This window comes from Talaromyces stipitatus, genomic scaffold (assembly GCF_000003125.1).
Source record: "Talaromyces stipitatus ATCC 10500 scf_1105507295511 genomic scaffold, whole genome shotgun sequence".
NCBI lineage: Eukaryota > Fungi > Ascomycota > Eurotiomycetes > Eurotiales > Trichocomaceae > Talaromyces > Talaromyces stipitatus.
In genome coordinates this window covers 39003-65874 of record NW_002990119.1, presented here as the reverse complement: position 1 = coordinate 65874, position 26872 = coordinate 39003, and the positions used below count along the sequence as shown (strand labels likewise).

The 26872-nt window shown below is 45.1% G+C and overlaps 8 protein-coding genes across 8 annotated transcripts, besides 5 other annotated features; 4 read left to right on the top strand and 4 right to left on the bottom strand.

Moving 5' to 3' along the window:
• Nucleotides 1-10: 10 nt before the first annotated feature.
• Nucleotides 11-3363, top strand: TSTA_097490 (sterol glucosyltransferase, putative; the record flags this gene model as incomplete). Its single annotated transcript, XM_002485686.1, has 12 exons — nucleotides 11-59; nucleotides 176-371; nucleotides 455-579; nucleotides 638-789; nucleotides 843-1201; nucleotides 1261-1421; nucleotides 1507-1764; nucleotides 1819-1927; nucleotides 2042-2392; nucleotides 2456-2807; nucleotides 2872-3010; nucleotides 3113-3363. The coding sequence occupies 12 exons, from the start codon at nucleotides 11-13 to the stop codon at nucleotides 3334-3336; spliced, it is 2475 nt and encodes an 824-aa protein (XP_002485731.1). The 3' UTR covers nucleotides 3337-3363.
• A 362-nt stretch (nucleotides 3364-3725) lies between these two features.
• Nucleotides 3726-4767, bottom strand: TSTA_097480 (RTA1 domain protein, putative; the record flags this gene model as incomplete). The annotated part of the gene is made up of 3 exons (XM_002485685.1): nucleotides 4513-4767; nucleotides 4204-4452; nucleotides 3726-4138 (listed from the first exon to the last, which is right to left on the bottom strand). The coding sequence occupies exons 1-3, from the start codon at nucleotides 4700-4702 to the stop codon at nucleotides 3726-3728; spliced, it is 852 nt and encodes a 283-aa protein (XP_002485730.1). The 5' UTR covers nucleotides 4703-4767.
• Nucleotides 4768-4776: 9 nt separating this feature from the next.
• Nucleotides 4777-6031, bottom strand: TSTA_097470 (transposable element tc3 transposase, putative; the record flags this gene model as incomplete). Its single annotated transcript, XM_002485684.1, has 2 exons — nucleotides 4777-4920; nucleotides 5045-6031. The coding sequence occupies 2 exons, from the start codon at nucleotides 6029-6031 to the stop codon at nucleotides 4777-4779; spliced, it is 1131 nt and encodes a 376-aa protein (XP_002485729.1).
• Nucleotides 4967-6004: a mobile genetic element.
• Nucleotides 5111-5998: a mobile genetic element.
• Nucleotides 6032-6329: 298 nt separating the features above from the next.
• On the top strand, nucleotides 6330-7964 carry TSTA_097460 (RTA1 domain protein, putative; the record flags this gene model as incomplete). The annotated part of the gene is made up of 5 exons (XM_002485683.1): nucleotides 6330-6414; nucleotides 6522-6712; nucleotides 6850-7033; nucleotides 7089-7337; nucleotides 7398-7964. 5 exons carry the CDS (start codon nucleotides 6330-6332, stop codon nucleotides 7850-7852), a joined length of 1164 nt encoding a protein of 387 aa, XP_002485728.1. The 3' UTR covers nucleotides 7853-7964.
• A 4578-nt stretch (nucleotides 7965-12542) lies between these two features.
• On the top strand, nucleotides 12543-15395 carry TSTA_097450 (uncharacterized protein; the record flags this gene model as incomplete). Its single annotated transcript, XM_002485682.1, has 2 exons — nucleotides 12543-12784; nucleotides 13106-15395. 2 exons carry the CDS (start codon nucleotides 12543-12545, stop codon nucleotides 15393-15395), a joined length of 2532 nt encoding a protein of 843 aa, XP_002485727.1.
• A 797-nt stretch (nucleotides 15396-16192) lies between these two features.
• Nucleotides 16193-21106, bottom strand: TSTA_097440 (uncharacterized protein; the record flags this gene model as incomplete). Its single annotated transcript, XM_002485681.1, has 1 exon — nucleotides 16193-21106. The coding sequence occupies one exon, from the start codon at nucleotides 21104-21106 to the stop codon at nucleotides 16193-16195; it is 4914 nt and encodes a 1637-aa protein (XP_002485726.1).
• Nucleotides 16214-18064: a mobile genetic element.
• Nucleotides 18476-20269: a mobile genetic element.
• Nucleotides 18815-19360: a mobile genetic element.
• A 409-nt stretch (nucleotides 21107-21515) lies between the features above and the next one.
• TSTA_097430 (uncharacterized protein) lies at nucleotides 21516-24017 on the top strand (the record flags this gene model as incomplete). Its single annotated transcript, XM_002485680.1, has 4 exons — nucleotides 21516-21623; nucleotides 21797-21897; nucleotides 22127-23381; nucleotides 23985-24017. 4 exons carry the CDS (start codon nucleotides 21516-21518, stop codon nucleotides 24015-24017), a joined length of 1497 nt encoding a protein of 498 aa, XP_002485725.1.
• Nucleotides 24018-24407: 390 nt separating this feature from the next.
• TSTA_097420 (uncharacterized protein) lies at nucleotides 24408-26079 on the bottom strand. Its single transcript, XM_002485679.1, has 2 exons — nucleotides 25385-26079; nucleotides 24408-25330 (listed from the first exon to the last, which is right to left on the bottom strand). The coding sequence occupies exon 2, from the start codon at nucleotides 25087-25089 to the stop codon at nucleotides 24466-24468; it is 624 nt and encodes a 207-aa protein (XP_002485724.1). The 5' UTR covers nucleotides 25090-25330; nucleotides 25385-26079; the 3' UTR covers nucleotides 24408-24465.
• Nucleotides 26080-26872: the final 793 nt, after the last annotated feature.

Sequence of the window (26872 nt, the reverse complement as noted above, 5' to 3'; positions counted from 1 at the left end):
CCTGGTCGTCATGACGCACTCTTCAAAGTTTATGCTTGCGTTGGGAAGAGGCGGTCTAGGTTAGTATATGATTTAGCTAATCCTGACCCAAGATAACTCAACCCAACACCTTTCAAATATCAGAAGGCTACTTTTCTAAGCTGAAGATTTATCACAATCTATTGCTACTGCTCAGACAGCATGAGGGGAGGGGGAAAAAAGAAGGAGGATCAAAGTAGCGCAGAACCATCATTCCAAAGCGATCCTTCTAACCCTGGCGCCTGGGATGATGATTTGGATCCTCCACCTGACATTGACTGGGACGAGCCACCCGTCTACGAGTTAGTCGGATCGGGGAACAGAGCGTCAACGACGGTTGTTGCTCAAGGCAAGTCGAGGCAGATACCGGAATAGCAGGAGATTGGTTTTACTAACTTCAACCTGCCTCTATAGATGATGGACGAGCCGCGATCAGTCTCCTCAGTGCAAAAAGATTATCGATTTCGGCGCCCGCTCAACCGAAGCCTTACACGATACCAAATATTATCAACTCCAAATCTCCACGTTTGAATATCGTGATTCAAATTGTCGGTAGTAGAGGTATGTAGGTTGTATAAGTTTTCTCGATCCGTACTGGAAAGCTCACAAGTTTTTTAAGGAGATGTGCAACCGTTTTTAGCCCTTGGACGAGAGCTACAAATTGAAGGACATCGAGTAAGGATCGCTACCCACGATGTATTTCGAGACTTTGTTACCGAAGCCGGCTTTGAGTTCTTCCCTATCGGTGGAGATCCATCATCCCTTATGGCTGTGCGTAGATGGTCCTTGGTTGTGATTCTTCATTTACTAATTTCTTTCGTTAGTACATGGTAAAGAATCCCGGCATCGTTCCAAAATTCGAAACTATCATGAGTGGCGAAATCTCAAGAAAGCGAAGGATGGTGTACAGAATGCTAGAGGGCTGCTGGAGGTCGTGTATTGAGCCGGACCCCGAGAACAATATCCCATTTGTCGCCGAAGCCATTATCGCGAATCCGCCTAGTTTTGCCCATGTGCATTGCGCACAAGCCATGGGAATTCCCGTTCACCTCATGTTCACTATGCCTTGGAGCCCTACAAGAGCATTTCCTCATCCACTGGCAAACATTGAGCGGACAGATGCGGATCCAATGACAACGAACTATCTGTCCTATGGTTTAGTTGAACTACTGACGTGGCAAGGGTAAAGGTCTTTTTCATATTAAGATGTGACTTTCGGTATTTTCGCTAACGACGCGCCAGTCTTTCCAGCGTTATTAATGGATGGCGCCGAAAGTCGCTGGGTCTAGATCCGGTGCCAACATTGACAGGGCCCTCGATCGCCGAGGCCTTGCAGATACCTTTTACCTATTGTTGGTCCCCAGCCTTTGTGGCAAAGCCTCAAGATTGGGGTAACTATATTGGTGAGTTGTATTGTTACTTCTTTTTGTCCCCCTTCCTTCACCTGTTGGAAGTAAATATCATGGAGAACATACTGACTTGTAAAAGATGTGTGTGGTTTCTTCTTCAGGGAAGAGCCAGCCTATACGCCTGAAGATGAGCTGCGTGATTTCCTCAGCAGTGGCCCGCCACCAGTATACATTGGATTCGGCAGTATTGTCATGGACGATGCAGAAAAAATGACTGCTATACTTCTAGGCGCAGTCAGAACGTGTGGTGTACGGGCCATAATATCCCGTGGGTGGAGTAAGCTTGGTTCCAGCCAGCAAGATCCAAATGTGATGTTTTTGGGCGACTGCCCACATGGTATACAGTTCTGCTTTCATATCTATAAGAGGACCAGCGCTGATTTAAATCAAGAATGGCTTTTCAAGCACGTATCATGTGTTGTGCATCACGGTGGAGCTGGTACCACTGCGTGTGGACTTCTCAATGGACGGCCGACCACTATAGTTCCTTTCTTTGGCGAGTAAGTACTCAGTTCTTAAATTTAATGACAAAACCTGGTTATGGAGCGTGTCATCAAAGATCAAGAACCAGTTTCGGTTGAGCCATGAGCTAGCTGACTTTCAACAACTCATAGTCAAGCATTCTGGGGCCAGATGATTGCTGCTGCCCAGGCCGGTCCATCTCCTATTCACTATAAATCCTTGAACGAAAACAATCTAGCAGAAGCTATTCGATATTGCCTAATGCCAAAAGCCAGAAACGCAGCTGCAACAATCTCTCGGAAAATGAAGGCAGATAATGGAGTGCGAGCTGCGTCGCGTTCATTCCATTGCAATTTACCTGTGGAAGCCTTGCGATGCGATCTACTTCCAGATGAACCGGCTGTTTGGCTGTATACCAAGAAAAAGAAAACACTTAAACTGTCCGACAAGGCTGCCTTTATCTTGACCGAGAACAACAAGATTGAAGCTAAACATTTCAAGCTGTGGGTTGTCCTAAAAAAAAAGCACCTTGGTCAGAGTGTGATCCGCTCACGTGTTCAACATAGCTATCAACCCAAACCCATAATAATAGAGAACCAACGCTGGGACCCTGTGAGCGCCGGCAGTTCCGTTCTTTTAGGAATGTTGTTTGACTTTACAGTCGGCTTTAGTCAAGTATTTACAGGCCCCGCCAAGGTCTTCCAAAGCAAAGAAGAAGGGGGAGGGAAGAAAGAAGCAGCAGTCACCTTCGGAAAAGGATTTGGCAAGATGGCAGGTGTCCTTCCCAAGGCTACTCTTGTTGATTTTCCTTTGGCGATAACTGAAGGCCTGCATCATTTGCCACGACTGTACGGAGATGAAGTGCGAAATCACGGTCAAGTCAAGGACTGGAAAAGTGGCTGTGGTGTTGCTGGAAAGGTACATTATGAGCACATTCCTTGTCCGCTGAATCAGGCTCGCACTGATGAATTCTGGATCCTAGACATTCGGGTACGGCTTCGTCGACGGACTCTTTGGGACTGTCACCAAGCCTTATGAAGGAGCGAGAGAGGGCGGCTGGGCAGGTTTTGGGAAGGGTCTTGGAAAGGGAGCCATGGGACTTGTCACAGGACCGGGCGCAGGTTTGTTCTTGCCCTTGGAATACGTCCCACTTATGAGAGACCCTCAATACAAGCTATTGAATGACTTGATTGATGGTATTGAGACTAACTTTGCTTCTATAGGTATGTTTGGCTTGTTTGCTTACCCGTTCCTTGGAATGTACAAGTCAATCAGCACTTCCTCACTGTCTCCATCACAAAGGAAGATCTTGCTCGCACGGCAAGTCTACGGCTCGTACATGGCTCGGCAGCGAGAGTACGCCGCGCAAGATGGAGGACAAGAATGGGATGAAGCAACTCAGAATATCGTCCTTGAAGCATTCGAAAGAAGGGTCAAACGAGGCTGAAAATACTGGAAGAGCAGGAATAAGGTTCTGAAGAACTTTATGAAGGACATATGCAAATGACGTTGGTAAATAGAGAATTTTTAACTATTAGGTCTATCTCTAGAGTTCTCCGACCCCCTTGACAGGCTTTCTTTCCAGCAGAATTCGATATGATAAGCTCATATCTCGTAAAATATTTCTAGGAATCCGGTACGTAGAGGCATCAGCCATATACATATGCATATTTTCTAGTAAAATAATCTAAAAATTTCTAAGGGCATGGAAGTTGTGGTCAAACCGAATGACAGGAAATACATCAGATAGCAAGTATAGGCTATATAAATATAAAGCAAACAAGCATAAATCATACACATGATACCTGCCAAGGGTAAAATACTTCGTAAAGGAGCTTAGACATTACGATTCAGTTCAATTCCTTTTCCCCTGCGCGATATCAGTCCGCTAGGATGGAATACGGCGAATAGAATCATTGTCGTCAGCATGAGGACTCCATCAAACACATAGAGGAAGACCTCATGCCGTAGGAGGTAACCGTCGTTACCCATTGCGTACTCGATAAGCCGAAAGACAGATCGGATCAGAATGAGGATATTGGCTGCATAGAGGATGTACAGGTGCTTTCGCCAGGAACTGCCCAATTCCAATGAGTGCTCTGTGGGAAACTTGTTAATGCGCCTATGAAAGAGCGCACATGTAATCACAAAGAATCCAAAGAAAAGGATCTGTATAGCGAGACCAGAAATAACAATCTTTTCACCATTGTGTACTGCTGAGATAGTACCACTAGCCATGACACCGCCACCTATTTTGTCTGATATTAGAGTACTTTTATCTTCTTAACCAACAGGTTAGATGCAATCCACTAACCGGCAGCTTGTACGGTGAAGGATAAAATATCACCACAAACAAAGAACTTTGTGAGCCACTTCTTCCTAAAAATACAATGCTGCTCAGCATCTAGTAGCGTCACAATCCTTCCAAGCATCATATATATCGAAGCTGCAAAGAGCGCAGGAGCCAATAGGAGCAAGAGGGTCTGCTGGATGTATGGGCCCAACGTCCAATCGGGACTTTCATTGCTGGACAAGATACGGCCAATATACCCAACCCATTCGACTTGTTATAGTTAGCATTTGCAAAGGTGGATATTCCAGCGGAATGCGACTAAGAACTCACAGAAGCCCCCAATGATGAAGGGAATGAAAAACCATGTCCGGTGGCGGAGGAGTTTATATAGATGAACAAATGTTGCAATAGCAAAAAGGGCAGTGAAGATGATGGCAGCTACCTCAGACGGGAAATATCGATAGTAAGCCCAGACCGCAGTTTGATAGTCCGCGCCGGACTGTCGATACCAGAGAGTCATTGTTTCAAATTATGTTTCGTCTGCTGAGAGAAATAGAAAGAAGCAGAAGAATTCAAAACCTCGCCTTTTTATAATTATGCCAGGTTCTCGATATTTATGGTTGAGGAGCAAATCTCCGTATAAGGACCCGCTCGTATAACCGTATCGACATACAGTGCCTTTCCAGTAGTGTTGGCACCCCCCATATCCGAAACCACTACCCGAACTTCACCGCCTCCCTAATATAGTAATAAACTAAACAACGGAAACCTCCAAAAAGCTCTAATATTTTGTATACCAGCCATCTGCGTTTAGTACTGCCTGCACTCTATGAGGCATAGAGTCGCTTAAATTTTGAAGCACGCGCTCCCCGATTGATTCCCATGCCTCTATGCCTGCTTGTATTAATGCGCATAACGTAGTATCATTATCCGGTGCATTTTCTAGCTCAGGATGATCCTGGCGGACGATTGTTTTCATAATTGCCCATAGATTCTCGATATGATTCAAATCCGGTGAATATGGCGGCCAAATCATTACTTCAACTTGCATTTCTTGAAGTAAGTCACGAATAATATGAGCTGTATGAACAGGCGCATTATCTTGCATAAAGATATCTCCATTCTCAAGTAACTCTGGAAGCTGGTCCATATAAGTTTGGCGTATAACTGTCGCAGAGATACCTCCTCCACGAGATGATCCATCCGAGGTTAATGGAACTAAGCTCGTACGGATATTATATTGAAATGCAGCCCAAAACATCTTTTTGATGCTTTTCCCAGTACGAATCTCACGTACGTCATGCTCAACTAGTTGCTCACTAGGATCATTCCAAGTCCAAATCAATTGACCTCCTTTGCCTCGTTCAACTGTAGATTCGTCACTCCATATTACACGTTGCCAATCTGTAGGTGTAAAATGAGCATACCTCTGTGCCCATTGAAGCCTTTTTTCTGCATTCTGAGGAAGGATTTCAGGGCGGTCTCGTTGTAGCCATTTCCTCATATGAAGATTGCGGAATGCTCGACGGATAGTAGTCTTTGAACATCGCATATCCACCGATTCTTGAAGCTCATAAAATTTAATATGAGGATTCTCTTTTGTAAGCTGAACGAGGTTCTCTTTTTGCTCAGATGATAGTTTGCTAGGCTGCCCAGAGCGAGGTAATGAGCGTTGATTAACCCGTTGATGCTCTTTTTTGATTGTATTGCGAATAGTTGATATAGGGATCTCTGGGTGCGCTTTATGAATTCGTTTATAGCCCCAGCGCGCGCTTGTATGAAGCTCACATATCCGAGCTCTCATACAAGGGTCTAGTTCTTTACGCGCTGTACGACGTCGAGGAGCCATGATTTTTGGTGAAAAATATAAAGATATAGGACTTTCATAATAATTTGTATTTGACGCGATGGGACGCGATTTCAACGGGCTAATTTTGCCGGCAGTAAATGGGGGCGGTAAGAGGGGGGTGCCAACACTACTGGACCCCCACTGTACCTTCGTATGTTCTGGGGCAATCTTTGGTGGGGATTGTACGAATACGAGAAAGTGTACCGATTGGCGGAGCCAAGCAATCGTTATCAGAAGTTCTGCAGGTGGTCAACCGCTAAGCCTAAACCACCAATAATAGCCGCCTGACCCACTCTGGATGTCGAAAGTCATTTACGAATACGGATGGATACAGGCCGCCAAGAGGGCCGAGGTCCCCACTGAGGGGATCTCCTTTTTAGTACGTATCTTGCTGCCTAGACCTATATAAGGCAAAAGTGGACCTGCAGCCGTATTCGTATTACACGCGCAACGAGGATTTTTATTTTGGTTGGACGCTAAGCTTTTCTAGGTAATATCGTTATTGCCCAAACTGGAAACGAGGACAAAGTACAGAGTAAGGCAGACGAGCTTAGCCATCTAAGATTCGTATCAGAATCGGTCCGAAACCCACTATTACATGCACAAGTGTTTTATTTACAGTTACCTGCTTCTCTAGTGCGGATCCTAGTCTATTTTTGTTCACTAGGGAAAGCTCTATATGTATATAAATACCGAGCGAATGCAACAAGAGCTTTCTCCCCTGGCTAAAATACTTCGCTCTTTAGTTCATACATTGAAAACTTCTCTATCGTCTCTTTAATTCTGCTTTTATTTCGTATTATTTGATTTCTATACAGGTCAGCATGATAGACTCAAGAGACTCCTCCAACGATTTTGGTTTTGCATTCTATCATTACGACCCAAGCATAGGCGCCGCTATTATTTTCATCCTTCTTTTCATCGGCACAACCGGTTATCATATTGTACAAATGTTCACGACTTCCACATGGTTTTTCATTCCCTTCGTTATAGGGGGCATATGTCCGTGCACTTCTTGTGCTCTTTGCGACTGAAATAGAGAACTAATTCTGTCTAGTTGAAATTATCGGTTATATTGGACGGGCCATGTCCAGTAATCAATCTCCCAATTGGACACTCGGGCCGTATCTCATCCAGACACTCTTTCTTTTGCTCGCGCCCGCTCTCCTAGCAGCCTCCATATACATGTTTCTTGGCCGCATTATCCTCGTATTACAAGCGGAAAATCTTGCCTTGCTGAAAAAAAAGTGGTTGACAAAGCTTTTTGTGACGGGCGACGTACTTTCGTTCATGTTGCAAGGAGCCGGTAAGCATACCATCCCTAAGAAGATATGGAGCATCGGAATAATCTGTTGGGTTTATTTAGGTGGCGGCATTCAAAGCAGTGGAACCTTAGCAAGTATGAAGAACGGCGAGCACCTTATTGTGGTTGGGCTCGTAGTTCAAATTCTCTTTTTTGCCTTTTTCCTCGTTACCGCGACGCATTTCTACTGGAAAATCAAGAAATATCCAATGCCACGCTCTTGCTCTCCAGATATCCCTTGGCGCAAACACCTGAATATACTTTATCTGACAAGTTTCCTTATCATGGTCCGTTCCTTGTTCCGACTGATCGAATACATCCAAGGGAACAACGGGTTCCTCTTGCACCATGAGATGTATTTATATGTCTTCGATGCATTATTAATGTTCTTGGCCATGGTCATCTTTAATATTGTTCATCCACAGGAGATTGGCCGTCTTCTGCGTTCCGCTGCGAATCATGAAATGTCTCGTCTACATGACGAGGAACAACCGAAGCCCTATGAACGATATCCTTGAGGAAGCTGCTGCATTCTTCTCTTGGTTTTCGCTCTCACTGCAGATCTTGACCCTCTGGATATCACCGGTTCATAAATGCCTCAACATTTTGTTGCACCTTCGTTGTTTCATTGTCTTCTATTTATCACTTCCTTTGCTTTATTCAGTGCCTCTTGCATCTTTGAGCCGAACATAGACTTGACGTTCTCTGATATTTTGTGATGTTTTAGCACAGGGTTAGAACTTATAACGAGCCTGCACATTCGTTTGTCCGAGACAGCAGCAGGTCTGCTGTCTATTTTATTCTACTAGTTTTTTTAGTCAATTTTTCGAAAATTTATACAGTTTCTTGTTCTCGCAGATATTCCACCCTATGATTTAAAATAAAGACGGGAGAAAGGTAAAACACATCCTTTCAAGGCATTCATCGCCCTAGATGAGAAAGTCCTCATGATGTTATGTCAACCTCTAGAATTTTCTTATCTTTTACTTTTTATTTCTTTGGAATTTTAAACATAAGTAACGCCTTAAGGGAACGACATCGAGTCTGTGACTGTCCTCAAACAGGCTCAGCACCCGAAGAGATCCACGAAGAATCATTGCGAAAGAAGCTGTCACAAGCTATTTGCAGTCAACTAACCAGGGCTGGAATACTGTAGATCTTTTTAGCTCAAATAATGGGATTGCAACAGAAGCCGCAAAGGACCAATAAAGGGGACAAAGCTATAATCTAAATATAGTCTAATATCTGTGAGCGCGTGGCGCCGCTTAGCCCGTTTCCCAAGGGCTCACTATATCAGGTGGTTGCCCAATCAAAAAGTTCATTTCGTGTCCCTTCTTGTTGACGGTGATACCTGGCGTATTGATTTTTCCTTTGTTTTTTTGTTCGCATCGGTGCCATATCGGGATACCGACTCTGTCATAGGGAGTTGGAGGGAGATTTGCGCATACATCATGCAGGGATATGGCTGGATCATTATCCTACAATCTATCTCATGGTGAAATATTAGAGATCAAAATAAATGATACTCGATCTGAAAAGTGCGTCGGCCGATTCAAATCTGTCAATTTGTATGTAAAATCAAATTCCTTGAGTTGGACTCGGAGCCGACACACACCTGCGACAGTACTGCATGGCTAGGCGAATATACGGAAAGATTATACGATGATATGTACTACGTATATCCCTTTTCGGAGCACTCCTCCGTCAGTACAATTTACTATATGCATCACCACACGTGGAGCATATGTCGGAGCTAAAAGCTAAGTACATTGCTGCTTGCTGGGCCATAGTTTCATAGACGCTTGGTGAACCACAAACTCTTCTGCTGTAACAAGAGGCAAGTACAATAATTGAAATCAAGGGGGGATTACTAACAAAGGTAACTACGTACATTAGCCTTAGAGTGGAGTCTCAAAAAGGAGATTACCCTAGATCAAGCTAGCATGAGATAAGTTTGTTGATTTACCGAAATACATAGGCCTGCCGTATTCGTATAGGGAACATCGATCTGGTTACGATCAAAGCCATCCTAGTAAAGGCAGGAAAAGGTAGAAAAAACATACAATCTACAACTGGATATTGTAACATGGAAGACACGATGTATGTTCAATTTGCATGTGGGCCTCGCTTTACTGTTTATAAGGAACACACCCCATGTTGTCAACGGGGCCGACCTTGACCTTCATCACAGTAGTTGAAGCGCAATTATATAGACGTGAAGGATCTCTTTCTTTCACTGTCAGTAGTTTTTATTTCGTCTCTCTCTTTACTCACTAGAGGACTTTTTGAAAGCAACAGTCATACAGCGGCATCTCCATTCTATTAGCGCAAACGCCTGACAGCAAATGCCTGGCAAAGGAAAGCTCATTAGCAACCGCGCATTTGCCGGAGAACCTTCTGAGTACAAGATACCCGCATCACTGTGATGAGCAAAATTTATTAACCACTGAGCAGTGACGTACGGACATCGCGAGATTGCCCAAATCCAAACCTAATATCATTACCGATGTCCCCCTTCATAACAACATTCCATCTAGCATACCCGCCGCCACATGGCTCCTCTCCTTTTCGCCGGATAAAGCCGCGGTTGCTGGTTCAGTTCCTCCAGCAAGCAACAAGGGAGAAAAGATTTCAGCCAGTTTTTGAAATCTTGCAGACAGCACCATTGGCATCCCGATACTGGCAGAAAGATGTTCACTGCCGATCAGGTGACATAGCCGTAGTCCGCGGTGACTTCTACAGCGATTGTACTTTACCAGATGGTTCAAGTGCCAAATTTTCAGAGCATGAATGCGATGAAGACGAGCCAGATGAGAAGACAAAAGTGATTGCGATTATTCGAAGGCCTCCAAAGTTCCAAGCAAGACAACAGCAGCGTCATCAAGGACAAATCACCGACGAAGACAACAGCGTTCCGACTAGGTTTTTTTTCAGCTGCGGTGCCATATGGGAAGCTATCACTGCACAAAATGGAGACCACTATCAGTTAGTAGTGGTCAACGCAGGCGAGAACAAAGTCATTGGAGATTATAAGATGATATCGTGGACACGGGAATCCGTTAAAAAATGGGAAAACGAAACACAAACAACAGATGTCAGATTTCGCCTGAGCATTGTGGACGGGAACTTCCAAGATCTGCCGTTATTTGCTACTGCTACAAGGCATGCCATAGAAATCACATATCAGCCCCAAAAGCATGATGAACTACAGTCACCCTTACCTTCCCAAGCTTCGTTAGAAATTCAATCAAAGAGCAGGGAAAGGTTACAAATGCCTAGCGCAAGAGATGGCCCATTCAGATCTTTGGATACATCATTTTCTGACAGTTTGTATCTTCTATGTCTCGTCCTAACATCGGCCATCTGGGTGGCTTCTAATGAGGGATGGCTAAACTTATAAATGTGCTTTTAACAATTTGAGGGGGATGGACTATAGGAAGGCCAATAAACAACAATCCTGGGATTTTTCAGATGACTTGTGAATTCGGAGGGTTTTGAAGGATGTTATTGAATAAAATAGGGTTTGGTCTGTTTGTTGTAGTCTATTCAACAGATCTAGTAATACAAGGAGATTGATTGAAGAATCGATCAGTGAGATTGTATGTCCTGGGTTCTGTATTTACGTCTCTTCTCTATAACAAGGCAGGTATTTCTTATATATCTATGAACATTGACAGAAAACGTCATAAGCTAATTTGTGTACAAAACGAGAACCTATTGAGGACGAGACATCCATAGATATCGCATTGGTCGCAATGAGGGTTGTAGCAGTCATGAAGGATATGTACGATATGATCATTTAGCTCCGTCATTTTTCTCATCTGTTACCGGAGTCTCGAATGAATTCACTCCATCGAATACTGTGATTGTTTTAACCTGGCGCTCTCATCTTCATAGTTGTGTCTGATGAAAGGTACTCCGTCTTCTAGAACTCAATGGTATTTGTGGGGTGCGACTACTGTCTCAACATCCCTTGGGGTTTTTCTAAACCGTTGTTACAGAATCCTCCCAGTGTGACTACCCCATGGTATTTAGAGTTTTGTAAAGGAGAAACGAGAAACCAGAGAACACGTAAATGAGAATACGAAAAAGGGGACGAAAAATTGGGAGGAAATAGATCGATTCCCCAAAGCGATACACCTTCTGCGGGATGGGAGATTGAGCAGAGGCGTTCTCTCTTGTGGAGATGAAACACGAAAACCCTAAGTTTGGGCATTTTATTTATACTAATATTCGATGTACGTATTTACTGCTTGATATCTTTTTCTAATAATTTGTCTGTACTACAGAGTAGGGCTATCTACGAATCCGGCCAATAGGAAGCCCCAGATCAAACTTCTACACTATGCATACTAAAATTCACAACATCCCCCGACAGAAGGCAAACGGCAGAATAGTAGTAGGTAGTCCCTGATTGGAGCCAACCACCGAGGTCAAACTATGAATCTCATCTGCGTCCTGATGCTCCGTAGTTCAGCAGCCACTGTAACGCTTATTCTTTTACTAGTACAGGTGGAGCAGGACTAGACTGCAAGGCGAAGACCAATCAATGAAAGTAGCCAAATCCACAGCGAAAAAGTCGAGTTTTAGGCATACGAATACGAGTGGAGCCTGAATCAGCCTCATTCTTCCATATATAGTACAAAAAAATTTGCCTTGCAACGAACGGCAAAACTGAAATATTGGTTTACGGCATTTCCGTCCTATGTATCACAAATAATTCTTCCTTAAGACGGTAAAACAAACTGTTACTTGGGCGGCCTCTGTATAAATTGGTTAATGTAGAAATGAAGGAAGTCAAATGGACATACAATGTATTAGTTGAACGATTCCCGATTTCTATATGTTATCAGATGCATACAATGCCCCCCAGCAAAACCCATTCCGTGCCTAGCTCTTTCAGTATTTCTGGCCGGCATACGAGAGTCATTACAAGAATTCTTGTATTCACTGTAGGGGGAAGGAACTTCAGCTCGTTCTTTCGTATACTACGTAGTATTCTGGTGAATCTGGCATCCGATTACTCCGCTTCTCGACTCAGGGGCCGCATGCCTTTACCAATTCTTTGAGTCTATACGCTCTCTTACTTACCGGCTGCATACTACTCATTGATGATTGATCCCGTCCATCTCACACTCTATCAACCAATTCAGTTCGCCATTCATTCCGAATACTCACCCACTGCTCATCTATTTGAGTCTCCCAGGCATGTACGCTAGCCCCAATGCCGTCCTCCGCTTCGTTACTTCTAAGCTGCTGGGCCTGAGACACGTGGTCCAACTCACAGGCTTACGCTTTACCAATCGCCGCTTTGTCTTCACCTTAGTTGCGCTCGCCATCATCGCCGCCAAGCTCATCCATATCTACTCCCACGCCACGGCTCTGACGACGTCCGATCTTAAGAAATGGGGATACTCCTTTTTCACTCAGGATGTCCTTCTGCTTATATTGTGTCGCTTTTGTGACGCTGGCCAATACCTTGCATTTGTTGCTAACTAGGTGAGCCTATCTACGAAGGATAACAAGCATGAAGAAGGAAAGAAGAAAAAACACAGCGCCCCTCTACGCACAGCTCCTTCATATGATCCTTTGTGTGGACGGAGCTTCCCAATACAGTACCGCTCCCAATATAGCATTGCTCAGGGCTCAAGCCCTATCTTGAGATAGCGGGAAAAGCCTTCTAGGATGAGACTGTACGGAAAGCTCCGTCGCCAAGCCGTAGAGCTGTCAAGCCGCTGGGCTGGCTGTCACAGCTTTTTGCTTGACACAAGGCACTCCCCTCCCCGCGGCTCAAGATTCCTACGATTAATAGCGTACTCTATCTCATCCTTGTTCATCGGCTTCGTCACCACTCTCAATATCATCAACATCTGCTTCTTCGTCGTTAACGGCTCCGAGATCCATTGGCGAAATGTTGGCGTCGCAGGCGATGCCGCCGGCCGTGCTCTTGTGCTGTCGGGACTCGTCTCCTCATTGATCGTCACTGGAGTTCTCGCCATCCTCTCTTGGGCCTTCCAGGACTTCGTGTTTGCCGCTGTAGGTTTAACTACAGATATTATCACCTGGCCTGTCGCATATATCACACGTGGTCGGTTCTGCAGAACCAAACGCCATTCGCCCAACGACCAGTATTATCAGATCACACAAAGCGACACGGAATCGGCCTCCAAGACCGAGAATTTCCTAGAGCGGAAACCCATCGGATTTGCTTGGATCCACTTTATGTTGTATGCCGTCGTTGCTATCGCTCTACTCGCCCAGATTATCCTCTCGCTCGTTCGACCACACCAGCGTTCACTAACATTTATGTCATGGACCCCAGCGCTTCTTCCCTTTGTCGACTTCGAGAAAATGGCCCTGAACCTGGAGAACATCTATCCACACTATAATTTTGGTATCAACCATGAGTGGGATAACCGTTCCGCACTGCGCAAACCAATCCCACTTCCCTGGCTACCAGATTACCCGTTAGACGGATTTGAGGACTGGTATAAGGATGAATTGCACTATGACGCGTTAGCAGACTCCTTCAAGATCTCGAACCTGGAGGAGGCACTACTTCCTCAGCTAGGCGATCTTAGCGACGTGCCGATCCGTCATGTCGTGATCATAGTACTTGAAAGTACTAGGAAGGACGTTCTCCCTATCAAGGACTCTGGTATAATTGTGGAACGCCTAAGAGATACCTGGGACAACAATAAACTGCCCGACGATGTGCTGGAGCGCCTCAAAACATTAACCCCCGTTGCCAAGTTCCTCACTGGCGACTACGACGACCACTTTGACCGCCCCGCTGGGGAAAAGCAGAAGAAGCGGGGAGGCATAAGCTTCAACAGCGCGTACACGGCCTCCACACTGACGATGAAGAGCCTCACAGGGTCACTGTGCGGTGTCAATCCCATGGTCGCCGATTTTAACGCCGAGTACCAGCATCACATCTACCAGCCTTGCCTTCCGCACATATTGGGTGTGCTCCATATGCTCGGGCACAATAAGGACGAGGGCAGATACGAGTTTGGCGGTTACAAGTGGGCGTCGACATTCATGCAATCTGTGACGCTAGCGTACGACAACTTTGCCGCCCTCATGAAAAAAGTAGGGTTCCCAAGTGAAGGGCTTATCGACAAAGACTATCTGATCAAGAATACGGCCAAGTTCGGTAAGGTAGACCTCCCGGACATCAACTACTTCGGCTTCGAAGAGACGCCTATCGAAGATTACATCTGTGATGAGTTCGAGAAGGCCAAGAAGAACGATGGTCGCGTGTTTCTAACCCATATCACAAGCACGACCCACCACCCATACAACATGCCCGAGAACGAGACGTACGTGCCGCTAGGCAAGGGCCTAGGCGATTTATCGCACTACATCAATGCGATTGGTTACGGCGATCGCTGGCTTGGCAGGATACTAGACACCATAGACGATCTAGATGTGGCCAACGAGACTCTCCTGATTTTCGTGGGAGATCACGGCTTGTCGATCCCCGAGAACGATATCCTGGCCTCGTATTATAATCCGCATCGCGCCAACAACCACGTCCCACTCGTCCTGTCCCATCCCAAGCTGCCACCAATTACCATCGATGACGCCGTCTCGACGCCGCAGATACTCCCGAGGATCCTAGACCTCCTCGTCGAGACAGGTTCACTCTCCGTGTCTGCCACCAACGCCGCAAGGGATCTCCTGGGCAACTACGAAGGACAATCCCTCCTCCGCCCAGTGCGCAAGGCATCGTCAAAGTCTAGCACCGCTGAGGTGGCATATTGGCAGTTCACTATCATCAACCCCGGTAGCACAATGCTGGGCATTCGTGATGCGCGGTTCAAATCGTGGCGGATTGTGGTACCTCTGGTGGGCAACCAGGAGTGGCAATATGTCGACACGGATCGACGCGACGTTGAAGCCGTGGTTGGATTCGAGTTTAGCGAATTTCAGCAAAAGGTCAAGGAGTCATATGGGCAGGACCGGGCGCGGTGGGTTGAGGAGGCAACGTTTGTGGCGTGGTGGTTTGTGAACGAGAACAGCAAGCGATGGCGTTATAGCCTTTATGAGCCCTGAATGGCAATGCTTTGATGTAATGTATATATATCCATGGATATCGTTGAAATTGTACGATTGTCAGCCTCCAGTTCGTCTATATCTTTGGGACGAAGCACACCCATGGCTGTCATAGTAGTACGAGTGCTGTTCCCTATCACGGATCTAATCGCGACGGACCCGTCGCTCTAGTGGGAGCCGTTCTCTTCTGTTGGATTAGCTAAAAGATCCGGCCAATCAGATTGACAAAGATCATCAGCCAATCAGAGCGAGCTACACACTTAGCAGAGGAATCCACCGAATAGGGGTTAAAAAGACATCTCCTACAATTTGTACTTAGAAGAGAAAGAGAATCACAACAAGGATTAAGGATTCCACATCGTGTGCATACATAATTTGATACGTTGAGATATACCGTTAGAGATTGTTACATACAATCCAACATCTTCTCAGAAAACTCACGGGTTGGCGGCCGAAGGTGTTGGAGCTCGGTTACGCTAGGATGGATACGGAATATAGGCAAATAATAAGAACTTAGAGTTGAGAATTTCTATGTATTGATGCACCCTCTCTAATACAAAACTTGTCAGGAATGTTGACCTCTTTTATATGTGAGGTCCTGTACAAACTAGATCATGAGATGACATCCAGTCGAACCTTCTAGATATAGCCATATAGAGCTGATTGGATGTCTATATCTCGTCAGTATGTGAACCTAGTTCTCGAAATTTCTTCATGTTAGTAGTATGATGGATTCCCAATTAGGGATAGCGTATTGCGTTCCAACACACCCCCCCAGGAAGGAAAGCTTGAAGCTTTTATTCCTGCAGTAAATGTGCTATATCCACTAATCCCTGGTGTTTTCTCCAATTCACAAAGATCTGGCCCTTGAGCAACTTTGTAAGGCCATCTGCAACCATTCTCTTGGTGTCGACCCATTGAATATGAAGTCGCTTGCTCTGAATCTCTTGGCGGAGCCAGTGGTGATAGATGTCGATATGGCGTAGACTTGTGTGGAAATTGGGTTCTGGACTCGTCAGTAGGCGTATGGTTTGAGTATTGTCACATTGAATAGATAGTTCATGCTCTGGCTTGAAGCCGATTGCTTCAAAGACACGTTTCCAGATATACAATCGCTTTGCGGCTTCAGTTGCTGCTCTTAGTTCCGCTTCGGTGGTAGAGGTTGTTACATATCTTTGTTTTGTAGCCTTCCAGTCGACGGGTCCGTTGTACAGCTGAACAAGATAACCCTCTGAGCTTGTACGATCGATGTTATCTCCAAATGAAGCATCTGAGGCACATACAACAACGTCTGATTCTGACTTCCTTAGTGGTGAGTATTCGATAGCAAGGAATCTTGTATTGAACAGATATTGTATCACTCGTTTGATCTGCTGTATGTGGATAGGTGACGGATTGGTGGCATGTTTAGCAAGCTCGTTGACAGCCTTTGCAATATCGATTCGTGTCATGACAGCGGCGTACATGACTGACCCAACCATTTCCTGATAATGGTGAATATCTTGATTTGTTGCTTCCCCATCAAAAGGCTTGATATCGACCGATATTGGTGTTTTGACTAGGCCGTGGGTTAATCCAAATTTCTCAGCTATTTTGGTGATGTAGGAGTCTTGACAAATCCAAATTTTCCGCTGTTCTCTATCTCGTAAAATTCGCATGTTGAGAAACCATTCAAACTTGTCCATTTTTCTGAGTTCGTATGTTGCCATCAAGGTCTTCTCAATTTTTTCGAATTCCGCTTGTTTTGTGGCTTTGTCGTAGAATATCAAAATGTCGTCAACAAAAAATAATAGAAATATGCCGTTTTTGACTAATAGACATTCTTCATCTGGTATCTGTTCGAATCCGAGTGTTTTCATCAAGGTTTTTGTGAATTCTTTCTGCCAAAGCCGTGGACTGCGTCGTAATCCGTACAGTGCTTTCTTGAGTTGAATAGCCATGCCAGGAATCTTGAAGCCGTTCGGAAACTCGGTATATACCTCTTCGTCAAGGTTGCTATTCACAAATGCGTTGACAGCGTCATATTGTGCTATCTCTAAGTCGAATACAGCTGCCAGAGATATCATCATCCTGAAGATTCGTGCTGCCAACGTTGCCGCTCGTGTTTCCAAATTATTGTCATATTGCAGATCACCGCGTACACAAATCCGTGCTTTGAACTTGGAAATCTTGCCAAATTTGTCAAATTTGTATTTGAAAACCCATGTTAGCGGTAACACTTGTTTATCATAGGGTTTTGGAACAAACTTGAACGTTCCTTTCTTCTTCAGTGTGTCAAATTCGGTTTTTGCAGCTTCAATGAACTCCTTTTTGTATTTGTGCCGTAGAACGCCAGTCCAGTTCTTGGGTTCTGGTGGGAGCTCAGATTCGTGAAGGTTGTCGGTTTTTTCCATAGCGGCCATGAAGGACTTGGCTAGTGAGGACTCTTGGAATAGCTTCATTCTTGCGAATGCAGCTCGTTGCTTCTTTCTCACATTTTTGCTGGATTCTGAATTATCAGTTGCTGGGCTTCGAGCTCTTTTTGAAGCTATTCGCACTCTTGGACCTGTCACGATATTCCTTTCTGATAAATCGGCACTGATTTCTGCTGCTTTGGGTGCGTTATTGTTGTTTGAGGGTGTAGGAGGCGGGGTAATCTCCTTCTCAGATCCTGTGACATTTCTTAATGGAGTGTTTGGCGCGCTCTGATTGGTCAGTGGAGGTGTTGGCAAGTCGCGATTTCCTATTTGGGGAATCTGTTCTTCCGGATTTTTAGTTATTCCGCTTTCCCCTGTATAGCTTCGATCAGTTTCTTCCTTTCTCACCACGACTTCGTCCTCTTTCACCCCCCCAGATTCCACAATATTGGAATCGCCACGATTTTCAGTGCGAATATCTTGAAAGATTTCTTGGGCATCCTCCATTTGCACGTCAGGATCGTATATATGTTCGTCGTTTTGTGCTTCAATATTTCCAATTCCAGTAATTGGTGCCTCGATTTGAACTGGAGTTTCGGTATCTGGCTGATTCGAACATTCATTTGACCCCCTCGCTGGTGAGAACCTTATACTGGCGGGTTGCCAACGTTGAAGCCTCATGTCGTCATCAACTGAATCAAACACTTGATTGTCCTCGTCAATATCTTCAAGGTTTGAAATTTCTAATGATTCTGTTATCGTTGTCACACCATCTCTGATGATTTCCCTAGCGAATGGATGTTCTGGGTCATATCTCTTCGTTTCGTCAAAAACAACGTCTCGTGCTCGAATGACCTTCGTTCCCCGTGGACCTGTCGTCCAAATGAGCCAAATATTGTGAGCTTCATATCCCACTAGATATCCAATCTGCGCTCGTGGAGCTACTTTGTGGCTTTTCTTTGTGTCGATCCGTACGTAAGTCTTTGATCCGAATAAAAACAGATTTCCAACATATGGTTTCTTCCCATACACTGACTCATATGGCGTTTTATAGTTCAAGGATTTCGTTGGTGTTCGGTTCATGATATGAACGGCTGCTCTGGCTGCCTCTGGCCATAACCCTTCAGGTAGGTTGGCTTCAATAATCATGCTCCTTGCCCTGGTGGCAATTATATCCCCAGCTTTCTCGCTTAGGCCGTTCTGCTCAGGCGTATCAGGAACTGTCGTGACTAACGTCTTTCTTTTCCTTTTGCAATAGTCCTTGAAGTCGTTGCCATTGATTGAGCTTTCGCCGTCCACATGTATAGTCTCAATAACACACTTGAAGGTATGTTCGATGTCCTCAATCAGTCTTTCTAGGTCGAAATTGACTGATTTCGTTGTGGTGGTGACTAATACGTGGAATTTAGTTAACGGATCCACTGCATGGAGGATATATCTGTCAAAATTCCGTGCCAAGTTCATGACAATGATGTCAACGAATATCTTTTGAAATGGCCTTGTTGGTAGCGGCATCGCTACCCTGCTGATTTGACGTTTGGCCGTGGTAAGTTCGCAGGTTTCACATTTGATTTTGAATCCCTCGTTATTGCGGCTTGGAACTGACATAACAATAGCTCCCTCTGTTGCTTCTTGGAGTTTCTCAATAGCTCTGGATGATACGTGTCCGAATCTTTTATGCCACACATTCATCGGATCTTTGAGTATGTTTTTCTCCATGGAATTGAAGGCAAAGTCGACGCTAAGCGAACTGCGTGCTGGCTTGTTCTCGTCCCATTCGATAAGGTAAAGATTTCCTTCTCGTCGAATATGACACAATTCCTGACTGTTCTTTTCCAATAATCGTTTTCGGGTGTCATAATATATACCATGGTCCTCCATAATCCCTTGTGATACGATATTGGTATGAAAGCCTTCAACGTACCAGGCGTCACGGACGATAATACCCTTTCGCTTAACCTTTTCACTGATCGGTTGTGTGGGATATACTATTGTTTCTCCAGGTCCAGTCATTTTGATTCTTGTGTTTCCAACAAGCAGCCACCTGGATTCGTTGCCTAAATTTCGGAGCCTTCTTCGATCGTTGAAAATATGAGTTGTTGTACCGTTATCCATTATGACTTTGTTTGTGAGGTCGTCGTTCGAGGCTAATAATGCCGTATCCAATCTGACAGCACATGCAATCTCATCGGAATCATACATGAAATTCGATCTTTCCGAATCCTTATCTGTTTTCTTGCTGGTGTCGGAATCTCGCTCTTTCTTTTTCTTTTCCAGTCCTTTCTTAACCCGTTTCAAGGCGTTGGCATATGGGGTGTCCTTTTTCTCAAGATTCTTGAACTTTTCCTCAATACTGATGTCTGATTCCCAGTCCTTAGGTCGTTTTGCTGGGTTCACGTATGGGCAGTCCTCAAATTGGTGCTTCTGGCCGCAGAGACATGTTTTGTCCTTCGATTTTGATCTCATCTGACTTTTCTTGTTGTCTTCAGGCTGATCTGACTTTCCGTTGAGAGTTGCCATAGCGATATCGCGTCTGTGACTTGATTCCAACTTATTATTGGCTTCAACCCACTTGTCGAATGTTCCTATGATCTCGTTAATATCTGGAATCTCCGTTAAGCCTGATGTGTCTAATCCCATGTCGTATTCGAGGATTCTTGTGCTCCAGATGTCGTGAAACTTGGGCGCAATCTCTGCAGTGGATTGTATGAAGTCTCGTGCCAATCTTGTGTCTGACAACTCATAGAAATTGGCAAGCTTCATATCCAGTACGAGGGTTCTCCATTTTTCCGCCCATTCCTTCGGTCTTTGAGTGCGTTTCGGATTAAGAAGACTTCGTTCTCGGCTCAAGAGCAGGTCGTTCTCTCGTTGTTCTGTAAGGGCAAACCGTCTCTTCAAAGTTCGGATTATTTCCTTAATATCTTCCATTTGCCGGATTTCTGACTGGTGGCCAAGTTCGACTGTATCAAGGATATAGTTCTTGACGTTTGTCATTCGCTCTATATGCTTCTCATATCGAGCCTTATTGTGTTCGTAAATCCGTCGTTGCGAATCATGAGCCGCCATGTCAGCTTGCCAGTTCATCAGCTTGAATTGCTTAATAGCAATATCTTCATCGCCGGATAGGTCTGGCTTAGAAGGTTGAATGGGCTCTATCGGTTTTGTTGGCGCTGGCTCCAAGTCCCCAGTATTGATGGTACTTGGATTCACATATTCCCAGACTCGTTCCTTTGTCGCCTTTGTTCTCAGTTGTTCCATCCATTTTCTCCAATCGTCCGAGGTTTTTAGGATCACAGTCGTCTTCTTCTCGTCCATGGCTAAGCGATTCAGACAGAGCTTGGGCTGTTCCCAAAGGTTTGGATTCGATTGATATACTTCGATAACCGGCTTTTGGATATAGAGGATTGTGGGCAGTTTCTGAATATCTATCTCACAGCAATCCCGGGCTCATAACTGTTGGAGCTCGGTTACGCTAGGATGGATACGGAATATAGGCAAATAATAAGAACTTAGAGTTGAGAATTTCTATGTATTGATGCACCCTCTCTAATACAAAACTTGTCAGGAATGTTGACCTCTTTTATATGTGAGGTCCTGTACAAACTAGATCATGAGATGACATCCAGTCGAACCTTCTAGATATAGCCATATAGAGCTGATTGGATGTCTATATCTCGTCAGTATGTGAACCTAGTTCTCGAAATTTCTTCATGTTAGTAGTATGATGGATTCCCAATTAGGGATAGCGTATTGCGTTCCAACAGAAGGTTGCCATCACGTGCCTGCGGCACGTAACCAATCAAAGGCCGGCACAATCTTCAGCAAGCTGTGGGTGAGAGGCTGAGAACCCAGGCAGCTTGTTTCGTAAAAAAAACGCCACAAACTCAACGTCGACCAGCAAATGCTTATCTCCTCGTAGCCAATGGCGGCAAAATATGATTAGATGCGAACATATCAGTCATACAACTAAAACTATGTCGACACCATCATCTGCGGGAGCCTCAGTGCAGGGTAGCACTGTGCCTACGCGGCGACAAAGAAGGCACAGGGCGCACCACTTCAAGTCGCGCAACGGTTGCTACACTTGCAAGGGACGAAGAGTCAAGGTTTGTTGAGAAAACTCCCTATTCAAGAGAGATCAATTTCGCCCGTTGACCGCATTTATTAGTGTGACGAAGTTAGGCCTACTTGTGGCTCCTGCCTTTCTCGAGGAGATGCATGCACATACCCCCCACCAGCAACATCCAGGTGTGTATGACGACCCAGCTTGTTCCTATTCAGGAAGCCATATTCAGATTTCTCGTCCACCTGATACACTAACTATGGGAGCCCTAGTTCAAGGGGCCTAGCCAATTGTAGAGGTTTGCGGAATACAGAGCGTGTCTTTTCCGTCTCACACTCTTTACTGCCGTTGGAATTTCACCAGCCTGGTCTATCCACGCTTCCGGCGTCAACACTACATTGCGGATCAACTGACTTGGCTGATATGAGCCTGTTGACCAGGTTTATCCTGGATACTTCCCAGAAGATGAGCTTGCTTCCGACGAGGGTGGTGATGTGGCAGCGAGTCATCCCTGAGATTGCCACGAAAAGAGAGTATTTGATGCACCTGCTACTTGCGCTTGCCGGCATGCACGCACAATATGAGTATTACGCATCAACACTAGTAGACTCAAACCCAACCGATTACCGAAACGGTGCATGGTTCGTTGGCAATCCTTCGGCAGACGTTGACCTTTATCGCATGATCGGACATCATCAGCAAGGGCTCGAGGGAGTTCAAGAGGCTATATGTCACGTATCTTCGGCGACCGCAGAAGAGGTCTGCTGTGGCTCAATATTGATCACCGCATTTGCATTTGGTTCTTTATCAATCAGCGGTTACAATAATAGTATAGAGCCTGGTTTAAGTCATGAAGACGAGTCTCCTTCTACTGAGTGGATTCGTTTATGCCGAGGGTTGATAGGTGTGATTCAGGAGCATTGGACCACTCTCAAGCGTGGGAGACTGAGATCAATGTTATCTTATAACCACGTCAATGATGATTGGAAGATGTATCCTCCCCTTGAACCCTTGTCAAGCTCTCCACGCTTGATTCAAGGATCTCGGGTACTGTCCATATTTGCACAAGGTTCCTCCAAGGCACTTTCGATGCTTCGTACTTTCTCAACCACGCTTTTTTCAAGCTCTGCAGCAAGTTCCGAGCTATCTCTATCCCCATATCGAACTACAGAAGACTCTCAGTTGGATACGACCGATGATTATGACGCCGACTATGGTATTACCATTGATAACCTGGAGGACATATATATGCGCATTCTATACGTGCTTCACTTCACAGAAAGCGAACGCAGTTGTTCCGCATCTCTAGATATTCAGATTGATTTAGAAGATGCGGCCGTCACGGCCTGGCCTCAGATGATCTCCGATGCCTTCATCTCTTCCCTCGATCCAAAATGCCCACTTGGGATTGCTAATGGGTTTTCATTTACTATATTGGCTCATTTTTACCTGACACTTATTCTCCTTGAGGATTTGTGGTATTTGAATCGGGGAATTCGCAAGGAGATCCAAAAGATTGCTCGCCTGGTGAGTAACCTAAACGACAGCCGACTTTCAAATCTCATGCAGTGGCCGATGGCTGTGATAGATGAGAGCTGAGTCAAGTAAGGCCATGTCGATCATATTGAATTAATTTCAGAGCATGCGATATGTGCTGGTAGGAGTATCCAAGCATTGTATTTCTTTCACCTTAGATCCGCTGGGATGCCACCCAGAGATTTTACGGAGAGTTAGGAACAGAATCTAGAGTATCTTCTCTACTTTGCATTTGGTTTTATCGAAATTATACCTACTCCTGTCTATTAGGAGATGCGTTCTGCATTTTACGTGTGTTTGCACAAAAATATCAAATCTCCTTTTCTGTAAACAATGGGCAGACCACCAAACTCTCATACCCCCCGAAACCCAACCCAATGCTTAACAAGCAGGCTCATGGCGTCCATCCAAACCAGGCCTTGTCGAAAAAGTATTCCCACAGACTATGGTGCTTCACATCCGCGACGAAACTTCCAGTTCCAACCATTCCAGCTATTGTTATGCCTTATGTATGTGATGTGTCTGTGTGAGTATTTCAGAAACCAAGCCAGCCGCTCGCGGTTTTGATTACCTGCCAGTGAACAATTTGTGTAGGTCAGTACCGCGACGGAGGGTGTGGAGGCATAATTTCCCGCTTTTGAGGGAGATAACGAGGTTGGTTTGGGGGTTGTCGTACGATAAAGGTCTCGTTAGCGAGTGGCGGAGGTAGACATAGGCTGGTAGGTTGACGACCATCATCATCTTCATAAGAAATGGTCGAGTGGGTGGAGGTAAAGCAAAATTCAGTATCTAGATGTGACATGATATAAATCTGGTCCAGGCGTGTGAGATGACGTTGAGATCAATAGATGATGGACGGTTCAAACTTACGAGGCTAGGGGAAATATGGACTATTGAGTTGTAGGAGCAGAAGTCAAGTCATCCCGGTAGAAGGTATAGCCCGATGCTATTAGCTCCATTGATTTAGTCCCAATATCAACTTCTCCTGTGTTTGCATTCTCCAGAGATAATAGGATTGATTATGCGAACAAATATATTTAGATATATTATCATTGTAATCAACATGATCTATGCTTTAGAGAAAAACCTTGTCATCGAAATGAATATCGTGTTGACCTGTACATTTGATCATATTCTCCTCCATCCAACAATCATATCTCACTGGCTTATTCCACTCATAGTGAGGGATAAATCTCAGACCGCCTCCAACCCGCCTTCTAAAGTCACCAGCAGAAATTGTAACGTTTCGGAGCTTGGTGTCAGCTTGATATTGCCGTATGGTGTGGAATATCTCGCCTGCTGTCGTGTAATTCAGCTGTGGTTCCATGAGCCCGTGAATGATGCTATATTTGTCACGAGCCCGTTCATCCACAAGGCACCGCTCTGCATATTTGGACATGCTGGGATCCTCTAGGTTAAAGTTCATAGTGAGTCGGGCAAGATGAGGAAACTTGGAAAGTACCTTGAGCATAGAATTGGGCCATTTATTGGAGCTTCGATATACATCTAGTGTAAGCTCTTTGAGATTGGGAGCTGACAGAACGATTTGCTCGACCTCTGATACACTCAGAACTGACCGTACCCAGGTAGAGTTTCCGGTTGCATATCTGCAGTCATGTTCAAACTCGTGAATACTTAGTTTTTCCAGACTGGCGCCGTGGGTCTCCAAGATGGGTGTCATGTTGAGCGGTCGACCCATGCCACTGATGCTCAATTCGTGCAACGGCGGAAGCGCAGCAATGAAGGAGGAATAACTTTGTGTAGTTCTTCCGCAGTTGCATCAAAGGAACACAACGTCTCTTCGTCGCCCCAAAATCCAGACCCGTGGCGGAGGACAAGCGACTCAAGACCGTCCAGCTCACCACGGAAGGTTCAAGAAACGGTCATCCTTTTTCCAGCCGAAAGACCGGCGTGTGTCCCCGATAGTGCAGCTGCTTTGACTGAGAGAAAGGCTCAGTGACCGTATATTTGGGCGCGAGACGAGGGTGTAGTACAGCTGATTGAGTCTTTCATCACTCTCACCACCATCATACACTAGGGAGTTAGAGCTGCATTCGATGAAGGGATCTACTCCCCAGTGTCGTGGTCAAAATATATTGACCAGCTGTTATTCTTCCTGGGGACCTGAAGATTAAGCGATCTGCATGCATCATAATTTCTGTCACGTCTTAAAAGTGATTTGCAAATAAGAATCGTTAATCCACCTTGATATTTCGTCACTTACCTGACGGACTCCAAGTTTGGAGAATTCGGAGAATCTCCTGTAAGGGCTGTTGCACCCCGCTTGGCTGGCTAAACAGTGGAAAGGCTATTAGAGTCTCTTGAATCTTCTGTCTTGCTTGCGCTGCTTCCTCTCGTTTGAGGCAGTCCCTGAGAGAGACAGCGCCAGACAAGGTGTCATTTATACCATAGTTATAAACGATACTTGCAGGGCTTTGTCGCAGCCATTTTTTGCAGTCTGTTGTGGATGAAAACGTCGCTGGGGAGGCTGACTTTTGTAGGTTTCCTGAAGCCTGTCGTAAACCATTCTGGGTTCCACGCTGACCGCCAGTCGAATACGCAAATAAAACCGTCAGGATAATTACAAGCGATAGTCTTAACACCCATGAAATTGAGGTCATGCTAGTATCGGCCAGCGGTCTCTGCGAAACTGTGCTGCACGACAGAGAATAGCAACTTTTATAGGTATGATTCGAGGAGAACTAGAACAAGGTGGACGAAAGAACAGGGGATTACGTGATCAGATAAAAGGGTACAGGCGAGGGCGGCAAGTGCGGGGTTGACTGAGTTTCTATAGCGCCCTCTAACTCTTATGTTTGGGGGTTTTTGGGGGTATACATAACAGCGGCTCTGTCACCCTAACCCTAAGGGTTACTTCGGATAATCCTTGTTTCCGTAGTGCAGTAGTGTAACACTATCTTGTTAATTCATTGGCTGTGACTTCTTGATTCTTCTGACAATGGTGTCTGGCAGGTTGGGCACTGAAAATTTAAGGCTGTATTTTCAGATTTGTAAGATTCTAACTGATGGCACTCGAAAGCAAGTTCAGTGATCTCATCGAGGTCAGCACCGCATTCGCATGTTCCAGCCTCTAAATGCAATATCATCGCCGAATCCGATTTAAATCGATTAGAACATCCAGGGCAATTGACATTTCTCTCAGAATGTGTGATTTTGTGCTGGACAAGAAGCCTTTAGTGACTGTCCAAAATTGAAGAAGCAGGAGAACAAACACTTTTTAAATTCGAAGAAGTTTAGAAACATCGCTGATAAATAAGACACATGTTATACTTTCCTACATTATGCTGCGAGAGTAGGCTGGCAGTATCAAATTTTTGATTGCAAGATATGCAGAAAAAGTGCTTAAATTCTAAATGTTCATCAAGCTCATTCTTTGTCTCGAAGTCCGAGAGGTGGCAAACATTATGGCGCGAAGAGTCTTTGATGTGCTGTTGCTTAGCTGTTGTATAAGGGAATGATTT

Bases quoted from the DNA above. Each gene is read 5' to 3' on its own strand.
- TSTA_097420 (XM_002485679.1), bottom strand. From the start codon at position 25,089: ATGGGTCGACCGCTCAACATGACACCCATCTTGGAGACCCACGGCGCC.